This window comes from Eretmochelys imbricata, chromosome 3 (assembly GCF_965152235.1).
Source record: "Eretmochelys imbricata isolate rEreImb1 chromosome 3, rEreImb1.hap1, whole genome shotgun sequence".
Taxonomy (NCBI): domain Eukaryota; kingdom Metazoa; phylum Chordata; order Testudines; family Cheloniidae; genus Eretmochelys; species Eretmochelys imbricata.
In genome coordinates, this window is record NC_135574.1 from 442,319 (window position 1) to 462,483 (window position 20,165).

General features: G+C 61.9%; 1 protein-coding gene across 1 annotated transcript in view; it reads left to right on the top strand.

Moving 5' to 3' along the window:
• Positions 1 to 20,165, top strand: part of FNDC4 (fibronectin type III domain containing 4) — a 64,588-nt gene that overhangs the window by 23,413 nt on the left and 21,010 nt on the right. The window contains exons 2-3 of the mRNA XM_077811474.1: positions 9,155 to 9,270; positions 9,894 to 10,098. Of these exons, the coding sequence (XP_077667600.1) occupies positions 9,155 to 9,270; positions 9,894 to 10,098 (321 nt within the window). The remainder of the gene's footprint in view (positions 1 to 9,154; positions 9,271 to 9,893; positions 10,099 to 20,165) is intronic.

Consider the following 20,165-nt stretch of genomic DNA (forward strand, 5'->3'; position numbering starts at 1 on the left):
GCAATGGGTCTGGTGCGAGTTGTTCCGCCGGTTCCGGTTCTGGGACTGGCTCTGTCTGGGTCTCTGGGACTGGATCCAATACTGCTGTTGCTGACGTTGGCATGGGGTCCGGTTCCATCACCTCTGACCGGGTCCTGGTGGAAGTTTCCAGAACAGTGCTAGGCATGACGGCTGGTTTAGTCTGGCTGCGGGTGACCATTCCCACCCTCTTGGCTGACTTCACATGATTGGGTATAAAAGTAAAGTATAAAAATATTGCTCAGGGATGCAGGAGTGAAATCAGGAAGCACAAATCACACCTGGAGTTGCAGCTAGCAAGAGATGTTAAGAGTAACAAGAAGGGTTTCTTCAGGTATGTTGGCAACAAGAAGAAAGTCAAGGAAAGTGTGGGCCCCTTACTGAATGAGGGAGGCAACCTGGTGACAGAAGATGTGGAAAAAGCTAATGTACTCAATGCTTTTTTTGCCTCTGTCTTCATGAACAAGGTCAGCTCCCAGACTACTGCCCTGGGCAACACAGCATGGGGAGAAGGTAACCAGCCCTCTGTGGAGAAAGAAGTGGTTCGGGACTATTTAGAAAAGCTGGATGAGCACAAGTCCATGGGGCCGGATGCGTTGCGTCCGAGAGTGCTAAAGGAGTTGGCGGATGTGATTGCAGAGCCATTGGCCATTATCTTTGAAAACTCATTGCGATTGGGGGAGGTCCCAGATGACTGGAAAAAGGCGAATGTAGTGCCCAGCTTTAAAAAAGGGAAGAAGGAGGATCCTGGGAAATACAGGCCAGTCAGCCTGACCTCAGTCCCTGGAAAAATCATGGAGCAGGTCCTCAAGGAATCAATTCTGAAGCACTTAGAGGAGAGGAAAGTGATCAGGAATAGTCAGCATGGATTCACCAAGGGCAAGTCATGCCTGACTAATCTGATTGCCTTCTATGATGAGATAACTGGCTCTGTGGATGAAGGGAAAGCAGTGGACGTGTTGTTCCTTGACTTTAGCAAAGCTTTTGACACGGTCTCCCACGGTATTCTTGCCAGCAAGTTAAAGAAGTATGGGCTCGATGAATGGACTATAAGGTGGATAGAAAGCTGGCTAGATTGTCGGGCTCAACGGGTAGTGATCAATGGCTCCATGTCTAGTTGGATCAAGTGGAGTGCCCCAAGGGTCGGTCCTGGGGCCGGTTTTGTTCAATATCTTCATAAATGATCTGGAGGCACCCTCAGCAAGTTTGCAGATGACACTAAACTGGGAGGACAGGTAGATACGCTGGAGGGTAGGGATAGGATACAGAGGGACCTAAACAAATTGGAGGATTGGGCCAAAAGAAATCTGATGAGGTTCAACAAGGACAAGTGCAGAGTCCTGCACTTAGGACGGAAGAATCCCATGCACCGCTACAGACTAGGGACCGAATGGCTCGGCAGCAGTTCTGCAGAAAAGGACCTAGGGGTGACAGTGGACGAGAAGCTGGATATGAGTCAACAGTGTGCCCTTGTTGCCAAGAAGGCCCAATGGCATTTTGGGATGTATAAGTAGGGGCATTGCCAGCAGATCGAGGGACGTGATTGTTCCCCTCTATTCAACATTGGTGAGGCCTCATCTGGAGTACTGTGTCCAGTTTTGGGCCCCACACTACAAGAAGGATGTGGAAAAATTGGAAAGAGTCCAGTGGAGGGCAACAAAAATGATTAGGGGACTGGAACACATGACTTATGAGGAGAGGCTGAGGGAACTGGGGATGTTTAGTCTGCGGAAGAGAAGAATGAGGGGGGATTTGATAGCTGCTTTCAACTACCTGAAAGGGGTTCCAAAGAGGATGGCTCTAGACTGTTCTCAGTGGTAGCAGATGACAGAACAAGGAGCAATGGTCTCAAGTTGCAGTGGGGGAGGTTTAGGTTGGATACTAAGAAAAGCTTTTTCACTAGAAGGGTGGTGAAACACTGGAATGCGTTACCTAGGGAGGTGGTGGAATCTCCTTCCTTAGATGTTTTTAAGGTCAGACTTGACAAAGCCCTGGCTGGGATGATTTAGTCGGGGATCGGTCCTGCTTTGAGCAGGGGGTTGGACTAGATGACTTCCTGAGGTCCCTTCCAACCTGATATTCTATGATTCTATTCTATGATTCTATGATTGGCCAAGTCTTCCCCCAACAGCATGGGGATGGGATAATCATCATAGACTGCAAAAGTCCACGTTCCTGACCAGCCCTTGTACTGGACACGCAACTTGGCTGTAGGCAAATTGAAAGAGTTGGACTTGAAGGGTTGAATAGTCACTTGGATCTCTGGGTTGATTAAATTGGAGTCCACTGAGGAAGCGTGGATAGCTGACACTTGTGCTCCGGTGTCCCTCCACGCAGTGACCTTCTTCCCGCCCACACTCACAGTTTCCCTCCACTCCGAGGGTATCTGGGAGGTATCTGGACCTGAGGACCTCTAGTGTGATTCCAGTGCAATGAACTGTAATCTGTTTGGGTTCTTGGGGCAGTTGGCCTTTACATGCCCTGGCTCGTTACATTTAAAACATCGTGCAGCTAACAATAAAAAAAAATGTTTAAGTACATCAGATGCAGGAAGCCTGCCAAACAATTAGTGGGGCCTCTGGCCCATGGAGGTGCTAAAGGAGCACTCCAGGAAGACAAAGCCATTGCTGAGAAGGTAAATGAATTCTTTACATCAGTCTTCACTGCAGAGGCTGAGGGAGATTCCCACACCTGAGACAGTCTTTTTAGGTGACAAATCTGAGGAACTGTCCCAGATGGAGGTGTCAGTAGAGAAGGTTTTGAAACAACTGATACATTAAACAGAAATAAGTCACCAGGACTAGATGGTATTTACCCAAGAGTTCTTAAGGAACTCAAATATGAAATTGCAGAATGACTAGCTATGGTATGTAACCTATCATTTAAATCAGCTTCTGTACCAGACGACTGGAGGGTAGTTAACTTGACACCAATTTTTTAAAAAGGCTCCAGAGGTGATTCCAGCAATTACAGGCCAGTAAGCCTAACTTCACTGCCAGGCAAAATGGTTGAAACTGTGGTAAAGAACAGAATTATCAGACACACAGATGAACACGATTTGTGGGGAAAAGCCAACATGGCTTTTAGAAAGGGAAATCATGCCTCACCAATCTATTAGAGTTCTTTGAGGGGGTCAGCAAACGTGGACAAGGGGGATCCAAAAAGAATGAAAAGTGGGGGGCAGGGGGGAGATGAAAATGTTCTTTTTCTTGGCTGGGCCCCCTGCTGTGCACAGGGCCCCCCCCAACTCTAAATCTGCCACTGCCTACACCCGCCCAGCCCCTGCCCCGCCTCTTCAGCCCCCTCTCCCAGGCCTGGGGCTGCCGCAGGGGTCTGTCCCCACAGCCAGGCTGCAGGGAGCGGGCTGACCCACTGCGCCCGGCGAGGGAGGTGCATAGTGGCCCTGAGCTGCTGGAATCTTCCTGCTTCCTCCTCCACCCTCCCGTCCTGCAAGCGTAACCCACACACCTCCTGGGCTGGGCTTCTGTCCCCTCGAGTGCACCGAGGCCACTGAGAGAGAGAGAGAGAGAGAGAGAGAGAGAGAAAAGGAGTCTGCCCACAGCCTTAGCTAAGCACCAGGTGGCTTGTAGCTCGTGCACTAAGCGCCAGAGGTCCCTGGTTTGATCCCGCCTGCCAGCGACCCATAAGGACGGTGTCGCTGCTGCCTCGCCTCTCCTCTCCCCAGAGCAAAATGTCCCCTGGCTCCTGCAGGGGTGGGGCGAGAAAGATGGGCCTGCCCCTGCTCCCCCAGTCGGCTTCCCCAAGAGGTGGGGAAGTGGGGCAGACATCCCATCAGAAAGGGTTTCCCTTAGTGGAACAACAGGGGGGTCAGATGTACTGCACCCCCAGCTGAATCGCCCAACCATGTGACTCTGCCCCTCACTGAGACCTCAGCCTCCCTCTCCCCAGCCCAGCCACACTGTCCCCCTCTGTTCTGGGGACCCCCCGCCACAGCGCTCCCACGCTCTCACAGCCACACCACTGCCTCCGGTTCTGCCACAGGCTTCTCCTGGATTCCCGCTGCAAAGCCACGCTCAGTCAGCAGCCCCCACAAATCCTCGAAGGGCTGCCTGAGCAGCTCCTGGCCCCCTGCAGCTTGGAATACGGAGGAAATCCCAGGAGACAGGAGGAGAGCTAGTGTGCTCTTAGGCTGGGTACAGGGCACTGGTCCTGGGCCAACAACAGACACCCGCCACCCTCTGCTCTCTGGCCCTGCAGACCAACCTCCCCTCTGGCTTCCAGTTCATGCAGATCCCGCCAAACCTCAGCCCGGCCTGTCATTCAGACCACGTCACCTGCTCCTCCTCCCCATTTCATCCACTCTTCCTACACATCCACCCCCATCTTCTCCCCGCCCCTCCCCAATGGGCCCACCCAACGGGTGCTTGTTGGGACACCCTTGTAGGCAGGCTCTACCCCCATCCAAATCCATCCTGGAGACCCACTGCAGGAAAAGGACTGAGAACTGACAGACTGGGGGGGCCCAACCGGTGTGCGGCACACAGCAGGTCTGACGCTGACGGGGCCTCTGGGGGCACTCCCAGATCAAGCCGTGGGTCAGCCCGCCTCTCAGCTGCGCATGTCACAGTCTTCCCCACACTTCCCCTTTGTCACCTTGGACTGCGCGCTCTTCGGGACAGGGCTGAGCCAGGCCTCCTTCATGCTAGTGTGGCCCTTGGCACGGCACAGCACGCGCGGGGGGAAGCTTTGCATATGCCTCTCCCTGGACGGCAACCAGGCTCCTCTCACGAGCACCTGCTCAGCAATGAGTGTGTGCGTGTCGGCATCATCCGTGTGCTCGTTTGTGCACGCGTGCCGGTTTGTGTGTGTGCCGGGGACTCGTGGGTCACACCGTGGCCCGTAATAAATAGCAAACCAGCACGGATTAACACAGACCCCGAGAAGAGCCGCTAGTGAATGTTGGCACCACTCTCGGTGTCAGCCCGACCCTTATCTGGCCTGCCTGTCTGCAAGGCACTTGGACAGAGCCCTGGACCAGGAGTATCTGCTTAGATCCCCAGGCCAGACAGGCTTACTGCGATCAGCCAGTCTGACCCCCCTGTATCGCACAGCCCAGAGGACTGCCCCACAGTCCTTCCGAGAGCAGCTGTTAGAAAAACAGCCAATCTGGACTGAAAAGTGGTCAGTGCTGGAGAATCCACCACAACCCCTGGGAAATTGTTCCAGTGGGCAATTCCCCTTATTTCCATGGATCGTGTTGTACCGGACTCTGCTAGACTGAAGAGCTCACTGTTAACTATTTGTTCCCCATGTAGGTACCGATAGACTGTGATCTAATCGTCCTGTCACGGGGTTTACGGCTCACCAGTGGGGCGCCTCCTTGTGGTTCATCTGGGGATTAGCTCTCAACCCATGTGATGCTCCCTCTTCATGACCTGGCCCTTCAGCCAGCTCACTACGGTCCTCCCCTCCCACAAAGTCCCTCTGGATAAGCTGTCTCAGGCAGTCTTCCAGTCCACCTCCCAGGGGCCAACAGGGGAACCCAGGCCCGCCCACTATTCCAGTTTCCAACCCAGGGACCCTGTGTCTAACAACCACCAGCTACACACTCGGACCCGGCGGCTGTTTCCCTGGGCTTCCATCCAGGTGACCAGAGTTTCCTCTGCTCCCGGGGGCTATTTCACCGGACCAGCTGGAGGCACCAGCAAAGCAAACACTGCTTGGGGCGACGCAATTCCAGGGGCGACATTCCGGCCCCCCCTTTCCCTTTCTTTTTTCTTGCTTGGGTAGTTGCACTCTCAGAACTTGGGGCAGCAAAAACCCCAGAGCTGGCCCCTGTATTTCACCTGCTCTCAGGTTCTTGCCAGAGTTTGTATTTCCCAGGCAAGACCCCAGGGCTCACTCCCCCAAGGCCACCTGCTTGTCTCTTGGCAGCGCCCCTCTCAAGGGAACGGTTGCAGAACTCCTTCCTAGAGCCTCCTCTTGTGCCTTACGTCCTGGTTTTATACTTGCTCAGCCTGCCCCTGCCCAGCTGGGCATCATCAGTGAGACTGAGCAGATCAGCCCAGACTCTCTTCCAGGTGCAGCCTGTCGTGAGGTTAATGGCCCGTTTTACCTACTCAGGCCTTGTGTGGAGTAGAAACCCCCTCACGCACTCCTTAACCTTCTCTGGGTTCAGCTAATCAGGCTTAGCAATAGGCTCTAAGAGCTCTCAGGCAGGTTTTCTAATCCTTTAATCCATCTCATGGCTCTTCTCTGACCCCTCTCCAATTGAGGAATATCCAGGGCTTAATTTGTAACGTAAAAGGTGCTGGGACTCAAGCAATTTTTTACATTCGTAACTGATGCAGCCCAGAGGTGCCAGGGCTATGAGCTGCCAAGCCCTGGCACAAATTAAGCACCGTGAACGTCCTTCTTGAATTGGACACAGTATCCCATCAGTGGTCGCACCAATGCCAAATAGCCTCTCTACTCCTACTCAAGATTCCCATTTATGCATCCAAGGGTGGCATTAGCCCTTTTAGCCATAGTGTCACACTGGGAACCCATGCTCAGCCGATTATCCATCACGACCCCCAAATCTTTTTCAGAGTCACTATTTCCCCGGGTAGAGTTCCCGCATCCTGTAAATACAGCCTGCATTCTTGGTTCCCAAATGTATATATTTAGCAGTATTAAAAGGCATATTGTTTGCCCGTGCCCAGCTCCCCAAGCAATCAGTACCTGTTTTCTTCATTATTTACCACTCACCCAATTGTTGTGTAGTTTTACATTTTCTTCCAGGTCATTAATAAAAATGTTAAATAGCAAAGGGAGCACCACGCCCCCCTCACCCCGCTTTCCTGGCTGCCACCTGTGGGAATCCCCAGTTGGTCACGGAGCACAGGACCTGCTCCCATGTGCCTCCTCCAGGCCTGAGCAGCAGTGGCCTTACCCCTGTAGCCGGCCTGCGTGACTTTGTGGATGGAGATGGGGTGCCCAGGGCCAGAGTGAATAGATCCCTGCCCCGCCTGGGCTGAGCCCTAGGAGGGCCCAAGGCCATAATGAGTTTGAGGGTCTCCCTCCTTGGGCTGGAGGATGCAGGAGGGCCCAGCACCCACGCCAGAGTCCTTGGTGACCTGTGGGCTCAGAGGAGCTGAGCACAGTGCAACCCCAGACAGGCCAGCACAGCTTGGCACCAGATCTCTGCCCTACACGAGCAGCTGCAGAAACAGCCAAAGCCAGCTCCCCTTAGCGCTTGGGAATGTCGCGTATGTGCCTGTCTGCACACCCAGGCACAAATCCTCTCCCTACCAGCATGCACGGATGCTAGTTACCCCACCCAGCCCCCACTGGCAGCCCTCTGCCCAGGGTGAAGCAGTCAGATGCAGAGGCCTACATTTGGGGAGGAAATGGCTTTACCTCCTCAACTCACACTCCCTTCGGCTGCTTGGGCCATGAAACACGTGCCCAGCCCCACCCTGCGCTGGCCAAGTCCTGCACTGTGCCCTAGTGTCCCTGCTGGGCTGCTCCTACGAGCCCAGGCACCACGGAGCCAAGTCAGGGGTTACTAATGGGTTTGCTGCATCTCTCCAGCTGGAGCCTCAGGCTAGTTCCCTGCCCTTGTTTCAAATCTCTCTGGGTCCTCTTGCATCAATGAGTCCCTCTGCCAGTCCTGTGCCTCCCATCACCTCACTCCCATGCAGCCCCTGCTCCAGGACCGGCTGGGCCGGATGTTCAAACACACCGTGCCCTGTCACTCTGGGCGTGCACTAACATCTGTGCAGGCTGGTAGGGACAGGATTTGTGCCTGGGTGTGCAGACAGGCACATATGCGACATTCCCCAAGCACTAAGGGAGGCTGGCTTTGGCTGTTTCTGCAGCTGCGTCACATTGCTCAGGACAGAGACCTGCTGCAAAAGCTGCTGTGGGAGTTTCTCTGCTGCTATTTCAGAGCTTATTCAGGAAGGGAAAACAAAAGCAGGGTGAAGGGAAAGCAATGCCCAGAGTGGTGAACACCTGTCATGGTGGGGCTGGGGCCCTGCAGGAAACCCAGTGAGTGGGAATCCTCAGGCAGTCAGGGCGCTTAGGGAGCCCTTAAAGATCTCTCCTTAGATGGGCAGGGACCACATCTCCTCTAGCCCCCAGCACAACAGGCCACAACCAACAACTGGAGAGGCACTGGAAGTGGCTGCATCAGGCTTTTGCCTTTGACAGGACCTTTGCACTCTGGAGCGGAAACGGGAATGTGCTTTAAAACATCCCTGGGAGTGGGCAGTGCTGCCGAGGCTCACGGCTGCAGTCATCGTCCGCTGCTTTCATGCGTGGCCTGGGTTTGCGCCCCTTTCACATGGAAGCCATAGCATCCACCAACACTGGGGTTCACCCGGCCTGCACATCCCCCTTCTGGGTGCTGCAAACCTCCAGGGCTCCACAGCCTTTCAGCCCTCCTCCAGTAGGGAACAATTTCTACTTATCGGAAAAGAAAACACCAGCACAAAGTGGCCACTTTCCAGAGGGCTCAGCAAAGGATGGCCTGGCCTGGAGAATGGCAGGGCTCCCAGTTTGGCCTAGGAGGCGGTCCACTGGGCTGGGAATCAAGGCAGCAGGTGTCCCTAGCTCTCTGCCCTTTGCACCCTTATCACTGAGCAAGGAGGCTGACAAGCATCAGTCCCTCCATCCTACAATCAGCTCTCAGAGGCTGCAAAAGGTCACAGCTGGCAGAGCAGGGAATAGAACCTATGCCTCTGCCGTGGGAGACCCACGAACGGACCAGCTGAGGGAAATTTGGGCTGCTGGTACATCCTGTTTGCTGGGGCCCCACCCCCTCCCATTTAACTTTATTTACATAGACACTAAGCTGCTTTAGGGGGACCTGAACTGAGGCCCTAGTACAATTGTCTCCCCCTCATCAGCCCTGCCCATGGCGCCTCCACTTCCCCACCCTGCCTCTCAGAACGATTAGGCCAAATCTGCGTCCTTGGCTATGCAGTCTGCGCACGCTGCGAAGCCCAGTCAGGCCGTGGCAGAAGGGCTGTTGCTATGGTCATCCTCAGATGCCGGTCGTTGTACAGGCTGGTTGGAGCTGGGACCCAGGCAACGAAGCAGCTCGGTAATTTTATAGCGCACGAAGTGATCTTGGTCTTGTCCCCGCTTTCCTGCACACTGGCTTTCTGCTCCCTCTCCTGGTTCACAGCTAGGCCGCCGGCCCCAGTCAATGTGACTGTTACGCACCTGAAGGCAAACTCCGCCACCGTCTCGTGGGATGTCCCAGAAGGAGACGTCATCATTGGCTATGCCATCTCACAGCAGGTACACCAGGCTCTGCCCCCAAGGTGTCTCTGCCCCTCGTCCCCATAGCCTCCACACTGCCTCCCCTTCCCTTGGGAAGGGCTTTCCCGGGAACCCCACCCCACCCGAGGGATGCACCATGAGCAGTGCTGGCCATGGGTTATGCAGGCTCCTTCTTCCTTTTCTGGCCATCCCACTGCTGGGGCATCAGCTCCGACCCCACCCATCTCTCATCATCCTCTCTGGGGCCAGCAGGCCATCGGGCCTCCAGGGGGTAGGACTGACTTGGCCCCACCCTCCTGGCCACCCCCACCTTGAAACCCCTCTACAAAAGGGGTGTGCTTCAGGCCGGTCTTGAGCCCCATCCCCTCCCTGCTGCCCTGGGCAGGGTCCCCACTCTGGGCGGGGCTTTGCAAGGGAGGAGTTTGTCTGTGTGACTGTACAATGGCATGGGGGCTCTAGAAATACTGCTATTCACATGACTATCGCTGCCCTGCACGTGAACAGCCCAGCAGAGTCTCCCAGGAGCTCAGAGATCACCATGCCTCCACCCACCCATGCTGGCGACTTGCCCTCACTAACCCGTTTCCAGAAGGGCAGGGGAGCCCTCCCTGTGACTGACAGTCTCTCTCCCACTCTGGCAGCGGCAGGACGGGCAAATGCAGCGGTTCATCCGGGAGGTGAACACCACAAACCGGGCCTGTGTGCTGTGGGACCTGGCGGAGGACGCAGACTACATCATCCAGGTGCAGAGCATCAGCCTACATGGAGAGAGCCAGGCCAGCAAGAGGGTCCATTTCCGGACCCTGAAAGAGACCGATCGCCTCCCCTCCAACAGCTCCAACCAAGGTAAGGGCAGAGCCCTTGCCACACGCTCTGGTTGGGAGGTTGGTCACTGGGCCCTGCGAGATAAATTCCCTGCGGGGCCCCACAGCCCACGGAAGCAGGTTCTGGGAACCGAGGGGAGTTGGGGCTGCCACGCGGGAATCCCCGTGGGGGCAGCTAGGGCTGGTGCTGTATTGCAATGCCGAGCTACAGAGGAGCCCTGGTTAAAGTCAGACCCCTCGCTGTTCAGCCTGCCCCCGGTGAGGGGGCAGAAGGGGGGGTGGCTTGCAGAGGGGCTGGAAAGAGGCTCCTGGGGGCTCTTGGCAGGGGCTGTGCCCGGCCCTGGAGAGGAGCCATCTGTGCTCGGTGCAGAAGCCACCTCCGCAGAAGCCTTTCGTTCCCCGCTGCTCGCTCAGGGCTCCTGGGGCCGGGCTGCTCAACGGGGGACAAGGAGACCCAGCTAGAACCACGAGGCTGTTGCAATAGCTCATGCAGTGTCCCAGTGTGGCAAGTTTGTCAGTCTGGGAGCGTCGGGAGCAGAGGCCCCAGGACCAGAGGCGAGGGAGTAAAGCCACGGCAGGACCTAGCACAGCATCTCTGGTATTACAGCCACGCAGGCGGAATAGAGGCAAGCCTCTGCCCAGCGTGGAGCCGAGCTCCACAGGAGACACAAGGCCGGGGGGGACATTTCCTGCTGCACAGCCCAGACCCAGAGCGTCTGGGGCATCCTGCCGTGGGGTGGCACCTGCACAGGTTCCTCCACTAAATCCTGCGCCGGGGCAGCAGAGGTGAGGGTGATACGCAGCCCCTCGCTACTGGAACAGCCCGTCCTAGAGAGGCGCAGCGCTGCCTGGCATGCAGCCTTGCCCGCGCTGGACACCTGCTAACGTCACCCAAGCTCCCCCAGTACAGAGCAGGGGCAGAGCAATGGGGACCAGCTCCCTTGTCGTGTTGGGCTGCAGGGGGCTCGTACCAAGTTCTCTGTTCCCACCAGCTCCCTGCAGAGGGTCAGTCCTGAGGCGGAGCACTTTTCCCTGCTGGAGGAAAGTGATGGGGCACACTCACTTCTCGTGAGCGCCTCCTGTTGGCTGGGTGCGACCCTGCACTTTCCATTTCTGTGCAGCCAGCGCCTCGCTGGCTGTCGCCCTGATCAGGCAGGTCCTCAGTGGCTCAGCCCCCCAGGCAAGTCACTCGGTTAATAGGTGAACGGATGGATGAACCCCTTCCGGGGGAGAAGGTCCACAAGGACCTGTCCCAGTGCTTATCTCTGGGCTTAGTTCTCAGCTCCTCCTGGGCTTGATGTCCATGCCTGCCCTGATACAGAGCAGGGCCCCCAGCTTCCTGCCTGTGGGCTCTCTGCCTTTATGAGTTCTTATTGCCCCGCTCTGCGGCCAGGTCACTCCTTGCAGTTAAGTCCCCTTCCAGAGTAACAAAGTCCAACAAAAGGCTGGCCCTCTGCAGGGTCTTCAGCCCTGTTTAAACTCCAAGCCCCTTTCTTGGGCATTTAATGCCTTTTCTCCTCTCCTTGGGGCTTAGGCCACTCCTCTGGGGGGAACCTGGGCCTGCCTCACTACTCTGCGTCCCAGGTTCCCAACTCAGCATCCCTATAGACAGCAGCCATGTGCTGCTTCCCTTTAATGGTCACTGCTGCCTTCCCTGTGCTGCTTCTCACTCTGTCCCATCCCATCACCTCCATGGGGTGTCACTGCCCGCCCGCTTCTGCTCCCAGCCAGCAACTGGAGATGCAGCCCCTGCCTGCCCGCCTGCTTCTGCTCCCAGCCAGCAACTGGAGATGCAGCCCCTGCCCGCCCGCTTCTGCTCCCAGCCAGCGACTGGAGATGCAGCCCCTGCCCGCCCGCTTCTGCTCCCAGCCAGCGACTGGAGATGCAGCCCCTGCCCGCCCGCTTCTGCTCCCAGCCAGCGACTGGAGATGCAGCCCCTGCCCGCCCGCTTCTGCTCCCAGCCAGCAACTGGAGATGCAGCCCCTGCCCGCCCGCTTCTGCTCCCAGCCAGCAACTGGAGATGCAGCCCCTGCCTGCCCGCCCGCTTCTGCTCCCAGCCAGCGACTGGAGATGCAGCCCCTGCCTGCCCGCCTGCTTCTGCTCCCAGCCAGCAACTGGAGATGCAGCCCCTGCCTGCCCGCCTGCTTCTGCTCCCAGCCAGCACCTGGAGATGCAGCCCCTGCCCGCCCGCCTGCTTCTGCTCCCAGCCAGCGACTGGAGATGCAGCCCCTGCCTGCCCGCCCGCTTCTGCTCCCAGCCAGCGACTGGAGATGCAGCCCCTGCCCGCCCGCTTCTGCTCCCAGCCAGCGACTGGAGATGCAGCCCCTGCCCGCCCGCTTCTGCTCCCAGCCAGCGACTGGAGATGCAGCCCCTGCCCGCCCGCTTCTGCTCCCAGCCAGCAACTGGAGATGCAGCCCCTGCCTGCCTGCTTCTGCTCCCAGCCAGCAACTGGAGATGCAGCCCCTGCCTGCCCGCCTGCTTCTGCTCCCAGACAGCAACTGGAGATGCAGCCCCTGCCCGCCCGCTTCTGCTCCCAGCCAGCAACTGGAGATGCAGCCCCTGCCTGCCCGCTTCTGCTCCCAGCCAGCACCTGGAGATGCAGCCCCTGCCTGCCCGCTTCTGCTCCCAGCCAGCACCTGGAGATGCAGCCCCTGCCTGCCCGCCTCTGCTCCCAGCCAGCGACTGGAGATGCAGCCCCTGCCTGCCCGCTTCTGCTCCCAGCCAGCAACTGGAGATGCAGCCCCTGCCTGCCCGCCTCTGCTCCCAGCCAGCGACTGGAGATGCAGCCCCTGCCTGCCCGCCCGCTTCTGCTCCCAGCCAGCAACTGGAGATGCAGCCCCTGCCCGCCCGCCCGCTTCTGCTCCCAGCCAGCGACTGGAGATGCAGCCCCTGCCCGCCTGCTTCTGCTCCCAGCCAGCACCTGGAGATGCAGCCCCTGCCTGCCCGCCTGCCTCTGCTCCCAGCCAGCGACTGGAGATGCAGCCCCTGCCTGCCCGCTTCTGCTCCCAGCCAGCAACTGGAGATGCAGCCCCTGCCTGCCCGCTTCTGCTCCCAGCCAGCAACTGGAGATGCAGCCCCTGCCTGCCCGCCCGCTTCTGCTCCCAGCCAGCAACTGGAGATGCAGCCCCTGCCTGCCCGCCCGCTTCTGCTCCCAGCCAGCAACTGGAGATGCAGCCCCTGCCCGCCCGCTTCTGCTCCCAGCCAGCAACTGGAGATGCAGCCCCTGCCCGCCCGCTTCTGCTCCCAGCCAGCACCTGGAGATGCAGCCCCTGCCCGCCCGCTTCTGCTCCCAGCCAGCGACTGGAGATGCAGCCCCTGCCCGCCCGCTTCTGCTCCCAGCCAGCAACTGGAGATGCAGCCCCTGCCCGCCCGCTTCTGCTCCCAGCCAGCAACTGGAGATGCAGCCCCTGCCCGCCCGCTTCTGCTCCCAGCCAGCAATTGGAGATGCAGCCCCTGCCCGCCCGCTTCTGCTCCCAGCCAGCAACTGGAGATGCAGCCCCTGCCCGCCCGCTTCTGCTCCCAGCCAGCAACTGGAGATGCAGCCCCTGCCCGCCCGCTTCTGCTCCCAGCCAGCGACTGGAGATGCAGCCCCTGCCCGCCCGCTTCTGCTCCCAGCCAGCACCTGGAGATGCAGCCCCTGCCTGCCCGCCTGCCTCTGCTCCCAGCCAGCAACTGGAGATGCAGCCCCTGCCCGCCCGCCCGCTTCTGCTCCCAGCCAGCAACTGGAGATGCAGCCCCTGCCCGCCTGCCTCTGCTCCCAGCCAGCAACTGCAGATGCAGCCCCTGCCTGCCCGCCCGCTTCTGCTCCCAGCCAGCAACTGGAGATGCAGCCCCTGCCTGCCCGCCCGCTTCTGCTCCCAGCCAGCAACTGGAGATGCAGCCCCTGCCTGCCCGCTTCTGCTCCCAGCCAGCGACTGGAGATGCAGCCCCTGCCTGCCCGCCTGCCTCTGCTCCCAGCCAGCAACTGGAGATGCAGCCCCTGCCCGCCCGCTTCTGCTCCCAGCCAGCAACTGGAGATGCAGCCCCTGCCTGCCCGCTTCTGCTCCCAGCCAGCAACTGGAGATGCAGCCCCTGCCCGCCCGCTTCTGCTCCCAGCCAGCGACTGGAGATGCAGCCCCTGCCCGCCCGCCCGCTTCTGCTCCCAGCCAGCGACTGGAGATGCAGCCCCTGCCTGCCCGCCCGCTTCTGCTCCCAGCCAGCGACTGGAGATGCAGCCCCTGCCCGCCCGCCCGCTTCTGCTCCCAGCCAGCAACTGGAGATGCAGCCCCTGCCTGCCCGCCCGCTTCTGCTCCCAGCCAGCAACTGGAGATGCAGCCCCTGCCTGCCCGCCCGCTTCTGCTCCCAGCCAGCGACTGGAGATGCAGCCCCTGCCTGCCCGCCTCTGCTCCCAGCCAGCGACTGGAGATGCAGCCCCTGCCTGCCCGCCCGCTTCTGCTCCCAGCCAGCGACTGGAGATGCAGCCCCTGCCCGCCCGCTTCTGCTCCCAGCCAGCAACTGGAGATGCAGCCCCTGCCTGCCTGCTTCTGCTCCCAGCCAGCAACTGGAGATGCAGCCCCTGCCTGCCCGCCTGCTTCTGCTCCCAGACAGCAACTGGAGATGCAGCCCCTGCCCGCCCGCTTCTGCTCCCAGCCAGCAACTGGAGATGCAGCCCCTGCCTGCCCGCCTCTGCTCCCAGCCAGCGACTGGAGATGCAGCCCCTGCCTGCCCGCTTCTGCTCCCAGCCAGCAACTGGAGATGCAGCCCCTGCCTGCCCGCCTCTGCTCCCAGCCAGCGACTGGAGATGCAGCCCCTGCCTGCCCGCCCGCTTCTGCTCCCAGCCAGCAACTGGAGATGCAGCCCCTGCCTGCCCGCCCGCTTCTGCTCCCAGCCAGCGACTGGAGATGCAGCCCCTGCCCGCCCGCTTCTCCTCCCAGCCAGCGACTGGAGATGCAGCCCCTGCCCGCCCGCTTCTGCTCCCAGCCAGCGACTGGAGATGCAGCCCCTGCCCGCCCGCCCGCTTCTGCTCCCAGCCAGCGACTGGAGATGCAGCCCCTGCCCGCCTGCTTCTGCTCCCAGCCAGCACCTGGAGATGCAGCCCCTGCCTGCCCGCCTGCCTCTGCTCCAGCCAGCGACTGGAGATGCAGCCCCTGCCTGCCCGCTTCTGCTCCCAGCCAGCAACTGGAGATGCAGCCCCTGCCTGCCCGCCCGCTTCTGCTCCCAGCCAGCAACTGGAGATGCAGCCCCTGCCTGCCCGCCCGCTTCTGCTCCCAGCCAGCAACTGGAGATGCAGCCCCTGCCTGCCCGCCCGCTTCTGCTCCCAGCCAGCAACTGGAGATGCAGCCCCTGCCCGCCCGCTTCTGCTCCCAGCCAGCAACTGGAGATGCAGCCCCTGCCCGCCCGCTTCTGCTCCCAGCCAGCACCTGGAGATGCAGCCCCTGCCCGCCCGCTTCTGCTCCCAGCCAGCGACTGGAGATGCAGCCCCTGCCCGCCCGCTTCTGCTCCCAGCCAGCAACTGGAGATGCAGCCCCTGCCCGCCCGCTTCTGCTCCCAGCCAGCAACTGGAGATGCAGCCCCTGCCCGCCTGCTTCTGCTCCCAGCCAGCAACTGGAGATGCAGCCCCTGCCCGCCTGCTTCTGCTCCCAGCCAGCAATTGGAGATGCAGCCCCTGCCTGCCCGCCCGCTTCTGCTCCCAGCCAGCGACTGGAGATGCAGCCCCTGCCCGCCCGCTTCTGCTCCCAGCCAGCACCTGGAGATGCAGCCCCTGCCTGCCCGCCTGCCTCTGCTCCCAGCCAGCAACTGGAGATGCAGCCCCTGCCCGCCCGCCCGCTTCTGCTCCCAGCCAGCGACTGGAGATGCAGCCCCTGCCCGCCTGCCTCTGCTCCCAGCCAGCAACTGGAGATGCAGCCCCTGCCTGCCCGCCTGCTTCTGCTCCCAGCCAGCAACTGGAGATGCAGCCCCTGCCTGCCCGCCCGCTTCTGCTCCCAGCCAGCAACTGGAGATGCAGCCCCTGCCTGCCCGCCCGCTTCTGCTCCCAGCCAGCGACTGGAGATGCAGCCCCTGCCTGCCCGCCTCTGCTCCCAGCCAGCACCTGGAGATGCAGCCCCTGCCCGCCCGCTTCTGCTCCCAGCCAGCAACTGGAGATGCAGCCCCTGCCTGCCCGCTTCTCCTCCCAGCCAGCACCTGGAGATGCAGCCCCTGCCCGCCCGCTTCTGCTCCCAGCCAGCAACTGGAGATGCAGCCCCTGCCCGCCCGCCCGCTTCTGCTCCCAGCCAGCGACTGGAGATGCAGCCCCTGCCTGTCCGCTGCCTCTGCTCCCAGCCAGCAACTGGAGATGCAGCCCCTGCCCGCCCGCTTCTGCTCCCAGCCAGCAACTGGAGGATGCAGCCCCTGCCCTGCCCCGCTTCTGCTCCCAGCGGCAGCAACTGGAGATGCAGCCGCCTGCCTGCCCGCTTCTGCTCCCAGCCAGCGAACTGGAGATGCAGCCCCTGCCTGCCCCGCCCGCTTCTGCTTCCCAGCCAGCAACTGGAGATGCAGCCCCTGCCTGCCCGCCCGCTTCTGCTCCCAGCCAGCGACTGGAGATGCAGCCCCTGCCCGCCCGCTTTCTCCTCCCAGCCAGCGACTGGAGATGCAGCCCCTGCCCGCCCGCTTCTGCTCCCAGCCAGCGACTGGAGATGCAGCCCTGCCCGCCCGCCCGCTTCTGCTCCCAGCCAGCGACTGGAGATGCAGCCCCTGCCCGCCTGCTTCTGCTCCCAGCCAGCACCTGGAGATGCAGCCCCTGCCTGCCGCCCTGCCTCTGCTCCCAGCCAGCGACTGGAGATGCAGCCACTGCCTGCCCGCTTCTGCTCCCAGCCAGCAACTGGAGATGCAGCCCCTGCCTGCCCGCCCGCTTCTGCTCCAGCCAGCAACTGGAGATGCAGCCCCTGCTGCCCGCCTGCTCTGCTCCAGCCAGCAACTGGAGATGCAGCCCCTGCCTGCCCGCCCGCTCTGCTCCCAGCCAGCAACTGGAGATGCAGCCCCTGCCCGCCCGCTTCTGCTCCCAGCCAGCACCTGGAGATGCAGCCCTGCTCCGCCCTGCTTCTGCTCCCAGCCAGCACCTGGAGATGCAGCCCCTGCCCCGCCCGCTTCTGCTCCCAGCCAGCAACTGGAGATGCAGCCCCTGCCGGCCCCGCCCGCTTCTGCTCCCAGCCAGCAACTGGAGATGCAGCCCCTGCCCGCCCGCTTCTGCTCCCAGCCAGCAACTGGAGATGCAGCCCCTGCCTGCCCGCCCGCTTCTGCTCCAGCCAGCGACTGGAGATGCAGCCCCTGCCCGCCCGCTTCTGCTCCCAGCCAGCGACCTGGAGATGCAGCCCCTGCCTGCCCGCCTGCCTCTGCTCCCAGCCAGCAACTGGAGATGCAGCCCCCTGCCCGCCCGCCCGCTTCTGCTCCCAGCCAGCGACTGGAGATGCAGCCCCTGCCCGCCGCCTCTGCTCCCAGCCAGCAACTGGAGATGCAGCCCCTGCCTGCCGCCCTGCTTCTGCTCCCAGCCAGCAACTGGAGATGCAGCCCTGCCTGCCCGCCCGCTTCTGCTCCCAGCCAGCAACTGGAGATGCAGCCCCTGCCTGCCCGCCCGCTTCTGCTCCCAGCCAGCAACTGGAGATGCAGCCCCTGCCTGCCCGCCCTTCTGCTCCCAGCCAGCACCTGGAGATGCAGCCCCTGCCCGCCCGCTTCTGCTCCCAGCCAGCAACTGGAGATGCAGCCCCTGCCTGCCCGCTTCTGCCTCCAGCCAGCACCTGGAGATGCAGCCCCTGCCCGCCCGCTTCTGCTCCCAGCCAGCAACTGGAGATGCAGCCCCTGCGCCCGCTCTGCTCCAGCAACTGATGCAGCCCTGCTCCGGCTTCTGCTCCCAGCCAGCGACTGGAGATGCAGCCCCTGCCTGCCCGCCCGCTTCTGCTCCCAGCCAGCGACTGGAGATGCAGCCCCTGGCCCGCCGCCTTCTGCTCCCAGCCAGCAACTGGAGATGCAGCCCCTGCCCGCCCGCTCCTCTGCTCCCAGCCAGCAACTGGAGATGCAGCCCCTGCCTGCCCGCCCGCTTCTGCTCCCAGCCAGCAACTGGAGATGCAGCCCCTGCCTGCCCGCTTCTGCTCCCAGCCAGCGACTGGAGATGCAGCCCCTGCCTGCCCGCCCGCTTCTGCTCCCAGCCAGCAACTGGAGATGCAGCCCCTGCCCGCCCGCTTCTGCTCCCAGCCAGCAACTGGAGATGCAGCCCCTGCCTGCCCGCCCGCTTCTGCTCCCAGCCAGCGACTGGAGATGCAGCCCCTGCCCGCCCGCTTCTGCTCCCAGCCAGCACCTGGAGATGCAGCCCCTGCCCGCCCGCTTCTGCTCCCAGCCAGCAACTGGAGATGCAGCCCCTGCCCGCCCGCCCGCTTCTGCTCCCAGCCAGCGACTGGAGATGCAGCCCCTGCCTGCCCGCTTCTGCTCCCAGCCAGCAACTGGAGATGCAGCCCCTGCCTGCCCGCCCGCTTCTGCTCCCAGTCAGCAACTGGAGATGCAGCCCCTGCCTGCCCGCCCGCTTCTGCTCCCAGCCAGCAACTGGAGATGCAGCCCCTGCCCGCCTGCTTCTGCTCCCAGCCAGCGACTGGAGATGCAGCCCCTGCCCGCCCGCCCGCTTCTGCTCCCAGCCAGCAACTGGAGATGCAGCCCCTGCCTGCCCGCTTCTGCTCCCAGCCAGCACCTGGAGATGCAGCCCCTGCCTGCCCGCCTCTGCTCCCAGCCAGCGACTGGAGATGCAGCCCCTGCCCGCCTGCCTCTGCTCCCAGCCAGCAACTGGAGATGCAGCCCCTGCCTGCCCGCCCGCTTCTGCTCCCAGCCAGCAACTGGAGATGCAGCCCCTGCCTGCCCGCCCGCTTCTGCTCCCAGCCAGCGACTGGAGATGCAGCCCCTGCCTGCCTGCCCGCTTCTGCTCCCAGCCAGCGACTGGAGATGCAGCCCCTGCCTGCCCGCCCGCTTCTGCTCCCAGCCAGCACCTGGAGATGCAGCCCCTGCCTGCCCGCCCGCTTCTGCTCCCAGCCAGCAACTGGAGATGCAGCCCCTGCCTGCCTGCCCGCTTCTGCTCCCAGCCAGCGACTGGAGATGCAGCCCCTGCCCGCCCGCTTCTGCTCCCAGCCAGCGACTGGAGATGCAGCCCCTGCCCGCCCGCTTCTGCTCCCAGCCAGCAACTGGAGATGCAGCCCCTGCCCGCCCGCTTCTGCTCCCAGCCAGCACCTGGAGATGCAGCCCCTGCCCGCCCGCTTCTGCTCCCAGCCAGCGACTGGAGATGCAGCCCCTGCCCGCCTGCTTCTGCTCCCAGCCAGCACCTGGAGATGCAGCCCCTGCCTGCCTGCCCGCTTCTGCTCCCAGCCAGCGACTGGAGATGCAGCCCCTGCCCGCCCGCCTGCTTCTGCTCCCAGCCAGCGACTGGAGATGCAGCCCCTGCCCGCCCGCTTCTGCTCCCAGCCAGCGACTGGAGATGCAGCCCCTGCCTGCCTGCCCGCTTCTGCTCCCAGCCAGCGACTGGAGATGCAGCCCCTGCCTGCCCGCCCGCTTCTGCTCCCAGCCAGCGACTGGAGATGCAGCCCCTGCCTGCCCGCCCGCTTCTGCTCCCAGCCAGCAACTGGAGATGCAGCCCCTGCCCGCCTGCCTCTGCTCCCAGCCAGCGACTGGAGATGCAGCCCCTGCCTGCCCGCCCGCTTCTGCTCCCAGCCAGCGACTGGAGATGCAGCCCCTGCCCGCCCGCCTGCTTCTGCTCCCAGCCAGCAACTGGAGATGCAGCCCCTGCCCGCCCGCTTCTGCTCCCAGCCAGCGACTGGAGATGCAGCCCCTGCCCGCCCGCCTGCTTCTGCTCCCAGCCAGCAACTGGAGATGCAGCCCCTGCCTGCCCGCTTCTGCTCCCAGCCAGCAACTGGAGATGCAGCCCCTGCCTGCCCGCTTCTGCTCCCAGCCAGCAACTGGAGATGCAGCCCCTGCCCGCCCGCTTCTGCTCCCAGCCAGCACCTGGAGATGCAGCCCCTGCCCGCCCGCCTGCTTCTGCTCCCAGCCAGCAACTGGAGATGCAGCCCCTGCCTGCCCGCCTGCTTCTGCTCCCAGCCAGCAACT